The 13698-nt window shown below is 44.2% G+C and overlaps 1 protein-coding gene across 1 annotated transcript in view; it reads right to left on the bottom strand.

Annotated features, from left to right (window-relative positions):
* Positions 1–13698, bottom strand: part of LOC121278115 (dynein heavy chain 8, axonemal-like) — a 1831678-nt gene that overhangs the window by 302831 nt on the left and 1515149 nt on the right. Inside the window, exon 77 of the mRNA XM_041188200.1 lies at positions 3229–3411. Coding sequence (XP_041044134.1) covers positions 3229–3411 — 183 coding nt within the window. The remainder of the gene's footprint in view (positions 1–3228; positions 3412–13698) is intronic.

Below are 13698 nucleotides of genomic sequence, written 5' to 3'. Positions count from 1 at the left end.
ATTAACTTGATAACACTGTCAACAACACCAGCCATCACTTTATTGATGATTGAGAGTAGACTGATGGGGCTGTAATTGGCCTGGCTGTATTTGTCCTGTTTTTGTATACAGGACATACCTGGGCAATTTTCCATGCTGCCAGATAGATGACAGTGTTGTAGCTGTACTGGAAGAGCTTGGCTAGAGGTGAGGCACGGCTCTGGAGCACAAGTCTTTAGTATTAATGCTGGAATAGTGTCAGGGCCCATAGCTTGCCACATCCAGTCATAAACAATAGTGGACAATTAAGCAACTAACAGGAGGGGAAGGCTCTACAAATATCTTCAATGTTGGTGAAACCTAGTACATCAGTGCAAAAGGCAAGGCTGAAGCATTTGCAGCGATCTTCCGCCAGAAGTGCTGAGTGGATGATTAATGTCAGCCTCTTCTGGAGGTCCCTAGCATCACAGATGCCAGTCTTCAGCCAATTCAATTCACACTAAGTGATATCAAGAAAGGATTAAAGACATTGGATACAGAAAAAGCTATGGGCCCTGACAATATTCCAGCATTAATGCTAAAGACTCCTGAGGGGATTTGATAGGGCAGATGTTGGGAGGATGTTTCCATTTGTTGCAGAGACTAGAACCAGGGAATACAGTTTAAGAATAAGAGGCTTACCATTTAAGACAGAGATGAGAATTTTTTCTCCAAAAGTGTCATGAATATGTGGAATTCTCTTCCTCAGAAAGCGGTGGAGATTGGGTCATTGAATTTATTCAAGGCTGAGTTAGACATGTTGTTGATAGACAAAGGAGTCAAGGGTTATTGCGGGCAGATGGCAAAGTGGAGTTCAGACACAACCAGATCAGCCGTGATCTTATTGAATGGTTCCAGAGGACACAGGTTTGTGATCATTGGAAAAGAACCAAAAGCACCATTGGGAAAAATCTCTTTGAGCAGTGAATGGTTACGATGTATGACAGGATGATGAGGTCAAACTCAAGCTTGGCTTTCAGAAGGTAATTGAATAAGCAGCTGAAGGAAAAAAAAAACACAGCGCTACATGGAAAGCAGACAAGTAGGTCGAGCAAAATTGCTCTTGCAGAGCACTGGCATGGACTCCAAGAGTTGAATGGTATAATCCTTCTATAATCCTTCTTTGATTGTACTGTAGTTTTGTCAAGAAGATATAATAACTCTCATAATATTATTGGAATGTATTGTAAAATAGGGTAATAGTGGGATGTGTTTATATGTTGTGTGTGTGAGAGATTTAATTGAATTAGAGGCTGGGTGCTTTGATCTAAGGAGAGAGGTTAGGTTTGAAATGTTAAAGGTAAACATGGGGAAGTTCAGAAACATAGATGTCAAGGGAACATTTGCATTTTGAAATAATCCAGATTAGATTGTTTTCAAAGGCGGGTTGAAATGTGCCACCTAGTCAGATGAAGTTTAGAAACAGTGGCTGGGATTTTCCAGCCCTGTTATGGGTGGGGCCCACCATGGGTGAGGTGGCGCTCCAGCCAGGAGCCCATTGATTTGTGGCGGGACCAGAAGGTCGCGCTGGCGGGCAGGTGCAGAAAAACCCACCCAGTGTGTTTATCTTTCCCAAGGATCACTGTTAAAACTTAGTGCTATCAGAGGGTTTTATTCTCAGGGAGATAAAGTCCAAAGGCATAGTGAAACAATGGGTATTTGCATTCAAAGGGGAAAATATGTATAAAGGAGCAAAGGCTATGTATAAGTGCAGGCATTTTTAAGATCTTAGAAGCATGAAAAAGCCTTCAGCATCCATGCCTCAAGCTGCTGTTTCCAGGGGCTGAAGTGAAGAGAATTCACTTTGTTCAGGGTATCATGTTTCTTTACCTGGATCTTTTAAAATCTATGTGTCTTACTGTTGCCTTAATGAAAGTGTAACTGAGAGTTAGATTGATGAGGGGATTTAAAAGTTATCACAGTAATAATTTGTAGATCTACGTATGTATTTAAAATAATTTCTCTCATTAATAAATGTTTAATCTAGTTTTGTAAAAACTTATACGACTTGGTGGTCTTATTACTATTGAATTCAAGGCATGCATCTCGAAATTTATACAAACTAAAAATTAGTTGTGGCAGTTATTTCAAGTTTCCATCTGGGATTTGAACAACTCAGCATTTACCATCGGCTGTGTCATAATAGATTGATGACATTGGAGGAGGCTTCTTACAGTACTCATGTTGGCATCATGCAAATAGTGGTTGGGTTACAACTATATAGGTAAGGAGGAGGAGGAGATAATGGATGGCCACACAGAGTTGCAGCTCAGGGAGTTTAGATAGAAGGAAGGGAGTTAGAAGGTCACCCAATCCACTTGAGTTTTCAGACCTCAGACCTCGTACCTGCAGGTTTCAGAGGAACAATACTTAAAAAGGAGTATTCTCCAGACAGGCTCAAAAACATGTCACCTCCTGTGGCAGGAAATGCAGCCCACTTCCACAGTGCACACAACCTTGGCTAAGGCAGTAAGAGTGAACATTGCCCTCAGTCTATTCAACTCAAACTCGCTTCAAGTTGCAACAATCAACAGTGTGATCATCAGCTGGTCTCCAGTTCCTGCCTGCATCATACAAGTGACACTCTTCATTGACTTTAAATGAAATGAAATTAGGAAAGAAGTAGGTGTTGAATCATACTATCACTCAAAGTCTAAATTATTCCCAAGGAGTGGACAATTTGCCTATTAGAAACAGGGGCTGAGTGGATTGAAGCCAGGTCCTGTGTGATGAAATTTAACAGTCTATATAAAAGTACTTATAAATTTTGTTCCGACTGTTCAATCAAGCGAACAACAGCTTGCATTTATATAATGTCTTTCTGTAGTAAAGCACTTCAAGGTGCTTCATAGGAAAACTATTAGATAAGATTGAACAATGAAGGAACCTGTTTAAAGAAATAGCTACTTAGCAATGTATATTTCAGTGATCATTCAAATGTTATACTAATGTAGTGGATTGTTTTGAAAAGTTGTATTATAATTATTCCCCTTGTCGGAGGATTGTCATGTGAAAGTGCTGCTGATATGACCAAGTTGATATAGAAGAACAGTTTATCTTGTGAAACTGTCTTCATTCAGAATGTTACAAGTAGCACTGACAACTAAAAAATATTGAGCTCAAAATATTACATGAGATTCCACATTCCCAGAATATTTCAATCACCTGTGCACCCTTTGTGCCCATGACTCAGCGATGTCCCGACTTTACCTGTTTCTCAGTAAGGATCACTCGGCCAAGCAGCTGATTCTCAAGGCCCTTAATGGTTACAGTGAAGTCAATGATTGATGTCTTGGCACTGATTTCTGGAGTGTAGGCAGGGTTAGGAAGCTTTGTGGTAATGTAGAACATGAATCCAGTCATTACATCAGTCTCTTTATCTCCCACTTTCACCTGCACAAAAACAATAAAAAATATTTTTTGCATAGTAATACTCATATTCTGGACAGGAGAGGGGTCCATTCAAGCGGCACTAACTTTTCCTCTCACCACTCGTCCGTAAACTGAAAGATGTTTTGATTTATTTCACTTTTTGTAAGAGGTGGTGTACTTCCTAACCCCTCGTTTTTTAAGTGATCTAATTCCTACTAATCATCCCACAGCAAACATGAGGTAAGATTAACTCAAAAAGATTAGTTTATATGATACATTCAATGTCCCCCTCTACACACATACAGTAACGGGAGGGATAGAGAGAAGAAGGTTTTACAGTGGTGAGACAACAGAGGAAATAAATATTAGTTTGCATGAGATGCAGATTCCAGAATCAAAGTCCCATGAGGAATTCCTTCACAGAGGTCAGCGGGCTGAAAACCAGTGGCATAGGATTCACTTTTCCAGTGATGTTGACTTCAAAAGATGGAATAGGCATGCAGAAATGAATCAGTTTGTAGGTGATGGCATAGAGCTTTCAGCAGAGGTAGGATAGGTGGGGCCAGTTGTCCTTCTGTGTGGCCTGCTAGTCAGATGTTACAGCAGACTGGGATATGCAGCTTGTGAGGCAATATTAACTTGTTCAACAAGCCAGAGTCTTAGACCATGTGAACTTACCTCTCCACAAGGTCTTCAAGAAAATGTCTGGAATTCGGCTTGGTCTTCAGGATTGCTAATGAACACTCCATTATGGGTTAAATAATTGAGAGGCCATTGTCTTAGAAGCTTATCTATCTCTGCTGGCAAGCCTGGTCTATGAAATGCAAATGGCCCTCGTGTAGCTCCTTTTGAAGGTGGGCTGAGCAGTCCCCGGCTGACCTGTTAGTAGCTGCTCAGAAATAAGAAGGTGTGACATTTTCTTCACTACGACGTGGCTTCTTTTGTTTTGATGAGATACAAACAATAACTCACAGACAGAGGCTCAGCCATCTTAATGGTCATTGTTCAGCTGAAAAGTCCAATTTAAAATTAAGAAATAGCCATGAAGATACATTTTATAAAAAATATACAGTGTAAGCTTCTGTTCCATCACCCACATATTATGTATTTTACTCCCTTTCTTCTCATGGCACAAGTTCCATCTTTACCTGGGAAATGTGCCTCTGCACAGTGAAATGGATAAAACATTACTTTCCTTCTTAACATGGGACTTTCTGTAAAGCACTCCATCTAATAGATGAGCAGAGGCCAAACAAAAGTCATTGCGCCTTGCCTTAATAGACTGAAGCACAAGCCAGTTTTTTAAAATATTCATTCATAGGATGTGGGCTTCGCTGGCTGGGCCAGCAATAATTGCCCAACCCCAGTTGCCCTTGAGAAGGTGATGATGAGCTGCCTTTGTAAACCGCTGCAGTCCATGTGGTGTAGGTACACCCACAGTGCTGTTAGGAAGGAAGTTCCAGGATTTTGGCACAGTGATAGTGAAGGAACAGTGATATATGTCCAAGTCAGGATGGTGAGTGACTTGGAGGGGAACTTCCAAGTGGTGGTGTTCCCATCCATCTGCTGCCCTTGTCCTTGTAGATGGTAATGGTCATGGGTTTAGAAGGTGCATCTAAGGAGCCTTGGTGAATTCCTGCAGTGCATCTTGTAGATGGTAAACACTGCTGTTACTGCACGTAGGTTGTGGAGGGAGTGAATGTTTGTGGATGTGAGGCCAATCAAGTGGGCAACTTTGTCCTGGATGTTGTCAAGTTTCTTGAGTGTTGTGGGAACAAGTGGGGAGTATTCCATCACACTCCTGACTTGCATCTTGTAGATGGTGGACAGGCTTTGGGGTGTCAGGAGGTGACAAAGTAGTTGAAATCATTAATTGACCTGCCCGTCCATCCTTAAGGTTGGCAGGCAGGCCGGGAGACCTGGTAGGCTTCCGAAAATGCATGAGACCTCATCCACGGGTGAGATGAGGTTTCATGAGGATTTAAAGATCTCACAAAATTTCAAAATAAAAGTTATTGACATGTCCCAACTCATGTGACAGTGTCACATGAGGGGACATGGCAGGGAAAATTTTTTCTCAGCTTTAATTAAAGTTTAAAATGTGAGCCGATCTCCCTGAGGCAGCACTTTGCTTCAGGGAGATTTGTGCACTCTTCCACGCACATGCGTGAAAGAGTGCACTCCCGGCTGAGGGAATCCTCCCCACCTGTCCCCCACCGCCACCCACACAGGGAGCACATAGTGCTTCCTGGCAGATGTCACGCTGGGCAGACCTTAATTGGCTTTCCCCCACTGATGGGGGGAAATGTTGCCTGGCTTCTTACTTCAGGCGTGCTCGATCCAGACAAGCAAGCTATAAAAATTTGCCTAGCAATTGGGAATGAAGGCCTACACAGGCAGCACAGTCTCAATTCTTAAGCACATGCCGGGGGTTGGTGGGGGCAAGGCAGCACACACTGAAGGAAATACTCAAATACATGCCGGGGTGGGGTGGTGGGAGGGAAAGTGAGGAAAGCGGCCACACACTTGGAAAAGCTTGTCAAAGTGAGCATCCTTCCGCAGCTGAGATCGTTTAGCTGAAACTCCATTAACATGCTTGGAGTTGGGCCTCTAGCCTTTCTGCTCACTAAAGCAACACAAAAGCATAAAAAATGCCACCAAATGCCCCAGAACTTTTCACCCCTCGGGCACAGACTGCAAACTAATGTGAATTTTAGGAGGCAGCAGAACATGTGGCTGACTGGGCAAGCTACAGAATCCCCTTGCGAAAGGTGGCCATGGCGCAGTCACTGGTGGAGTCTCTCACAGCTCCTTGCAATGTCTTTATTCAGCTGTGGACCAGTATCTATTATGGTTCAAGCTAACAGTGTGGAGTGTGGAACAAAAACAGAATTACCTGGAAAAACTCAGCAGGTCTGGCAGCATCGGCGGAGAAGAAAAGAGTTGACGTTTCGAGTCCTCATGACCCTTCGACAGAACTTGAGTTCGAGTCCAGGAAAGAGCTGAAATATAAGCTGGTTTAAGGTGTGTGTGTGGGGGGCGGAGAGATAGAGAGACAGAGAGGTGGAGGAGGTTGGTGTGGTTGTAGGGACAAACAAGCAGTGATAGAAGCAGATCATCAAAAGATGTCAACAACAATAGTACAATAGAACACATAGGTGTTAAAGTTAAAGTTGGTGATATTATCTAAACGAATGTGCTAATTAAGAATGGATGGTAGGGCACTCAAGGTATAGCTCTAGTGGGTTTTTTTTTAATAATGGAAATAGGTGGGAAAAGGAAAATCTTTATAATTTATTGGAAAAAAAAAAGAAGGGGGAAACAGAAAGGGGGTGGGGATGGGGGAGGGAGCTCACGACCTAAAGTTGTTGAATTCAATATTCAGTCCGGAAGGCTGTAAAGTCCCTAGTCGGAAGATGAGGTGTTGTTCCTCCAGTTTGCGTTGGGCTTCACTGGAACAATGCAGCAAGCCAAGGACAGACATGTGGGCAAGAGAGCAGGGTGGAGTGTTAAAATGGCAAGCGACAGGGAGGTTTGGGTCATTCTTGCGGACAGACCGCAGGTGTTCTGCAAAGCGGTCGCCCAGCTTACGTTTGGTCTATCCAATGTAGAGGAGACCACATTGGGAGCAACGAATGCAGTAGACTAAGTTGGGGGAAATGCAAGTGAAATGCTGCTTCACTTGAAAGGAGTGTTTGGGTCCTTGGACGGTGAGGAGAGAGGAAGTGAAGGGGCAGGTGTTGCATCTTTTGCGTGGGCATGGGGTTGTGCCATAGGAGGGGGTTGAGGAGTAGGGGGTGATGGAGGAGTGGACCAGGGTGTCCCGGAGGGAGCGATCCCTACGGAATGCCGATAAGGGGGGTGAAGGGAAGATGTGTTTGGTGGTGGCATCATGCTGGAGTTGGCGGAAATGGCGGAGGATGATCCTTTGAATGCGGAGGCTGGTGGGGTGATAAGTGAGGACAAGGGGGACCCTATCATGTTTCTGGGAGGGAGGAGAAGGAGTGAGGGTGGATGCGCGGGAGATGGGCCGGACACGGTTGAGGGCCCTGTCAACGACCGTGGGTGGAAAACCTCGGTTAAGGAAGAAGGAGGACATGTCAGAGGAACTGTTTTTGAATGTAGCATCATCGGAACAGATGCGACGGAGGCGAAGGAACTGAGAGAATGGGATGGAGTCCTTACAGGAAGTGGGGTGTGAGGAGCTGTAGTCGAGATAGCTGTGGGAGTCGGTGGGTTTGTAATGGATATTGGTGGACAGTCTATCACCAGAGATTGAGACAGAGAGGTCAAGGAAGGGAAGGGAAGTGTCAGAGATGGACCACGTGAAAATGATGGAGGGATGGAGATTGGAAGCAAAATTAATAAATTTTTCCAAGTCCTGACGAGAGCATGAAGCGGCACCGAAATAATCATCGATGTACCGGAGAAAGAGTTGTGGAAGGGGGCCGGAGTAGGACTGCAACAAGGAATGTTCCACATACCCCATAAAGAGACAGGCATAGCTGGGGCCCATGCGGGTACCCATAGCCACACCTTTTATTTGGAGGAAGTGAGAGGAGTTGAAGGAGAAATTGTTCAGCGTGAGAACAAGTTCAGCCAGACGGAGGAGAGTAGTGGTGGATGGGGATTGTTCGGGCCTCTGTTCGAGGAAGAAGCTAAGGGCCCTCAGACCATCCTGGTGGGGGATGGAGGTGTAGAGGGATTGGACGTCCATGGTGAAGAGGAAGCGGTAGGGGCCAGGGAACTGGAAATTGTTGATGTGACGTAAGGTGTCAGAGGAATTACGGATGTAGGTGGGAAGGGACTGGACAAGGGGAGAGAGAAGGGAGTCAAGATAACGAGAAATGAGTTCTGTGGGGCAGGAGCAAGCTGAGACGATCGGTCTACCGGGGCAGTTCTGTTTGTGGATTTTGGGTAGGAGATAGAAGCGGGCCGTCCGAGGTTGGGTGACTATCAGGTTGGAAGCTGTGGGAGGGAGATCCCCAGAGGAGATGAGGTCAGTGACAGTCCTGGAAACAGTGGCTTGATGTTCAGTGGTGGGGTCATGGTCCAGGGAGAGGTAGGAGGAAGTGTCTGCGAGTTGACGCTCAGCCTCCGCGAGGTAGAGGTCAGTGCGCCAGACAACAACAGCACCACCCTTGTCAGCGGGTTTGGACAATGTCGGGGTTGGACCTGAGAGAATGGAGTGCAGTAAGTTCAGAGAGAGACAGGTTAGAATGGGTGAGAGGAGCAGAGAAATTGAGACGACTAATGTCGCGCCGACAGTTCTCAATGAAAAGATCGAGAGAAGGTAAGAATCCAGAGGGAGGTGTCCAGGTGGAGGGAGAATATTGGAGATGGGTAAAAGGATCCGTTGAACTGGGAGAGGACTCCTGCCCAAAGAAGTGAGCCCGGAGACGAAGACGGCGGAAGAAGAGTTCAGTATCATGCCGAGCGAATGCCTGTGCCTGAGCTGAGCGCACAGCATGCAGTCCAATGGGCAAAGCTGCCGCCAATCGGTCAAGTGGAGTGGGGTGGAGGTGGGTGTGGTTTCATAAGAGCATAATAGGAACAGGAGTAGCCCATTCGGCCCCTCAAGCCTGCCCCGACATTCAATAAGATCATGGATGAACTGCCCCCAGGCCTCAACTCCTCTTTCGTGCCAGCTCCTCATAGCCCTCAATTCCCCGATATTTCAAAATTCTACCTCCTCAATAAATACTTTCAGTGATCCAGCCTCCACAACTCTCTGGGGTAGAGAATTCCAGATATTCACTACCCTCTAAGAGAAGAAATTCTGTCGAATTTCAGTTTTAAATGTGTGTCCCCCTATTCTGTAACTATGTCCCCTAGTTCGAGATTCTACACTAGTGGAATCTTCTCAACATCTATCCTGTCAAGCCCCCTCAGAATCTTGTACATTTCAATAAGATCACCCCTCATTCTTCTGAACTCTAATGAATAAAGGCCTAACCTGTTTAGCCATTCTTGATAAGTCAACCCTGCATCCCAGGAATCAGCTTTGTGAATTTCTTTTGAACTACCTTCAGTGCCAGTACATGCTTTCTTAACTACAGGGACCAAAACTGTACACAGTACTCCAGGTGCAGCCTTACCAACACCCTGTACAGTTGTAATAAGACTTCGCTATTTTTAAACTCCAACCCCCAGCAATACAGGCCAAAATTTAATTTGCCTTCTTAATTACTTGCTGCACCTGCGTGAAACCTTTTGTGTTTCATGCACAAGAACACCCAGATCCCTCTGTGCTACACTTTCTTGGAGTCTCTTTACATTTAAATAATAGTCTGCCTTTTGATTCTTCCTACCAAAGTGCATGACTTCACACTTTCCAACATTACACTCCATCTGTCAAGTTTTTGCCCACCCACTCAATCTGTCTATATCCCCTTGCAGATTCCTTGTGTCCTCATCAAAACATGCCCTCCCACCTATTTTCATATTGTCAGTAAATGTTGATATACTACACTCTGTCCCCTCCTCCAAGTCATTAATATAGATAGTAAATAATTGAGACCTAGGACTGATTCTTGTGGCATTCCACTAGATACGTCTTTCCAACCTGAAAAAGACCCATTAATCCTGACTCTCTGTTTTCTGTGTGTTAACCAATCCTCACTTCATGCTAATACATTACCGCCAATACAGTGAGCTCTTATCTTGTGCAATAACCTTTTATGTGGCACCTTATCGAATGCCTTCTGGAATTCCAAATACACTACATCTACCAGTTCCCCTTAATCAACTCTGCTTGTTATATCCTCAAAAAACTCTAGCAAATTTGTCAGACGCGATTTCCCTTTCACTAAACATTTTGACTCTTTTTGCATTGAGCTTTTCTAAATGTCCTACTATTTCTTCCTTAATAATGGACTCTAGCATTTTCCCAATGACAGATGTTAGGCTGACAGGCCTATAGTTTCCTGCTTTTTGTCTCCCCCCACCCCCCCCAGCCATGTTGGACAGGGGTGTCACATTAGCGATTTTCCAATCCGCTGGGACCTTCCCGGAATCCAATGAGTTCTGGATTATTTTGACCAGTGCCTCCACTATCTCTGCAGCCACTTCCTTTAAAACCCTGGGACGCAGGCCATCAGGTCCTGGTGAATCGTCTGCCTTTAGTCCCATTAGTTTCGCAAATACTTTGTCCTTTGTAATAGAGACAAGATCTTACCCCCAATTAGTTCCTTGCTTATCTGATATCTTTGGAATGTTTGTAGTACCCTCCACTGTGAAGACCAATGCAAAATATTGATTTAAATTACCTGTCATTTCTATCTTCCCCATTACCAATTCTCCAGTCACATACTCCAACGGTCCCACAATAGCTACTCTCTTTTATACACCCGTAGAAGTTCTTGCTGTTTATTTTTATATTTCTTGCCAAATTACTTTCACAATCAATTTTCTCTGTTTTTATTAGCTTTTTAGTCATCCGCTACTGGTTCCTACCATTAGTTTTCGCCACTTAATGCCTTAGTTTTTGATTGGATACTCTCCTTTACTGCCTTTGTTAATCATGGGTGGTTTATCCTTCTCATTGAGTCCTTCTTTTTGACTGGGATAAATTATTGCTGAGCGTTATGAAATATCTACTTAAATGTCTGCCACTGCTCATCCACTGACCTTCTCCTTAGTCTATTTTCCCAGCCTGCTTTCGACAATCATTTCTTCATATCTCTGTAATTGCCCTTATTTAAGTTGAGGACACTGGTTTGAGATCCAAGTTGTTCGCCTTCAAACTGAATTTGAAATTCTATCATGTTGTGATCACTACCCCCTAGAGGATCCTTAACTACGATATCTTTTATTAATCCCATCTCATCACATATTACTAGATTTAAAGTAGCTTGTTCCTGGGTAGGTTCTGCAAAGTATTGTTCTAAGAACCAATCTCTAACGCACTCTACAAATTTGCCTTCCATGTTACCCCTGCCAATCTGATTTGTCCAATCAATATGCAAATTAAAATCACCCATGACAATTGTAGCGTCCTTCTCACATGCCTCCATTATTTCCCAATTTATATTTTGTCCTACAGTGAGGCGACTCTGCGGGGGCCTATAGACGACTCCCACCCGTGACTTCTTCCTCATGCCATTCCTTATTTCTACCCAAACTGATTCCACATCATGACCTAGTGCACCTATTTCGTGACTCACCAGCGCAATGATACCTTCCTTTATTAACAAAGCTACCCCACCTCCTTTTCCTTTTTGCCTATTTTTCAGAAACGTTGAATGCCCTTGAATACCCTTGAGTTCCTAGTCTTGGTCACCCTGCAACCACATCTCTGTAATAGCTATCAAGTCATATTCATTTATTTCTATTTGTGCTGTCAACTCACCTATCTTGTTACAAATGCTGTGTGCATTCATATAAAGAGCCTTAAGCTTTGACTTTTTACCATTATTACTCATTCTGGTTCTAATTTCTAATGCACCCTTCTGCTTATATTTTCTGACCCTTCCTGTCATACTTTGATTATAGTTCGCCTCTTCAGTACACTGGACCTCTACTTTCTCGATTATTTTTGATTTTCTAAACTTCCCTTCACTTGAACCCTCCCTCCAACTAATTAGTTTAAAGCCCTATCTACAACACTAGTTATATGATTCATCAGGGCACTGGTCCTTGCATGGTTCAATTGAAGCCCGTCCCAATGGAACAGCTCTCTCCTTCCCCAGTACTGGTGCCAGTGCCCCATGAATTGGAACCCATTTCTCCTACACCAACCTTTGAACATTTACCTCTCTAATCTTATTTACCCTATGCCAATTTGCATGTGGCTCAGGTAGTAATCCAGAGATTATTACCTTTGTGGTTCTATTTTTTAATTTAGTCCCGAGCTGCTCCTAGTCCCTCAGCAGAACCTCTTTCCTAGTCCTACCTATGTTGCTGGTACCTAAGTGTACCATGACAACTGGATCCTTCCTCTCCCATCCCAAGTTCCTCTCCAGACCAGAAGAGGTGTCCAAAACCTTGGCACCAGGTAGGCAACACAGCCTTTGGGACTCTCTGTCTTTGCTGCAGAGAACAGTATCTATATCCCTAACTATGCTATCCTCTATTACTGCTACATTTTCCTTTTCTCCCCCCACTTGAATGGTGCTCTGAACCATGGTGCTCTGGTCAGTTTGCTTATCCTCCCTGCAGTCTGTGCCCTCGTCCACACCAGGAGCAAGAACCTCATACCTATTTGACAAGGGCACTGGCTGAGGCTCCTCCAAAGCTAAATTCTGGATCCCCATACCTGCCTCATTCACAGTCACACCCTCCTGTCCCAGACCACGGACCACATTTAATGTAATTAATCTAAAGGGTGTGACTGCCTCCTGATACACAGTGTTCAGGTAACTCTCCCCCTCACTGATGTGTCACAGTATCTGCAGCTTGGACTCCAGCTCATCAGCTCTGAGTCAAAGTTCCTCAAGCCGCCAACACTTGCTGCAGATGTGGTTACTGTGGATCGCACCGGCGTCCACCATGCCCCACATACTACTGCTGCAACACATCACCTGCTCAGCCATCTCTATTCTATTTAGTTCATTAATTTTGATGTTAAATATTTTAAAAGTGAATTTCTTAACTGTACTCTATAGCTGTAATAATGTCTCCTGATTTAAACCACTTGATCAATCTAAAGAGACAGGGAAGAGATACCCACCAATCACCTACCTGTTTTCCTGTGACATTACATTTCAGCTCTGACAGGAAGAACCAGGTTGAAGGGGCTCTCTGCCAGTGTTTTTTATCTCCCGTCATTGCTGCGCTTTTCACATAGGTCCGCTCTCCACATGCTCCCGGCTCTCCTCTTGCTGTTTTAAGCTGTGAAAACCTTGGCTGTGCTCTTGCTGATTTAAACTGTGAAAATCCAGGTGCTCCCCTGGCTGTTTTAAACTGTGAAAATCCAGGCTCTCCTCTGGCTGTTTTAAACTGCAAAAAACCTGGCTCTCTTCTCACTGTTTTAAACTGTAAAAGTCCCAGCTCTCCTCTCGCTGTTTTAAACTGTGAAACTCCCGGCTCTCCTCTCGCTGTTTTAAACTGTGAAACTCCCAGCTCTCCTCTCGCTGTTTTAAACTGTGAAAATCCTGGCTCTCCTCCCGCTGTTTTAAGCTGCGAAAATCATAATCACCTTTGCTTCCACTCTTTTGAAACTTGGCAGTGTCCTGCATTATGGGTATTGCCCTTCATGTAGGCCTCACAATAAAAAAAGTCAGCACAGATGCATTCATAACACATTATATTAAATATGTGTAGGTTTGGGGATACAGTAGTTGAGTGTCTTATTGCCTTGGTGGTAGA

Source organism: Carcharodon carcharias, chromosome 5 (genome assembly GCF_017639515.1).
Source record: "Carcharodon carcharias isolate sCarCar2 chromosome 5, sCarCar2.pri, whole genome shotgun sequence".
NCBI classification, from domain to species: domain Eukaryota; kingdom Metazoa; phylum Chordata; class Chondrichthyes; order Lamniformes; family Lamnidae; genus Carcharodon; species Carcharodon carcharias.
The sequence above is the reverse complement of the archived record's forward strand: the minus strand, read 5'-3'. Positions and strand labels throughout refer to the sequence as shown.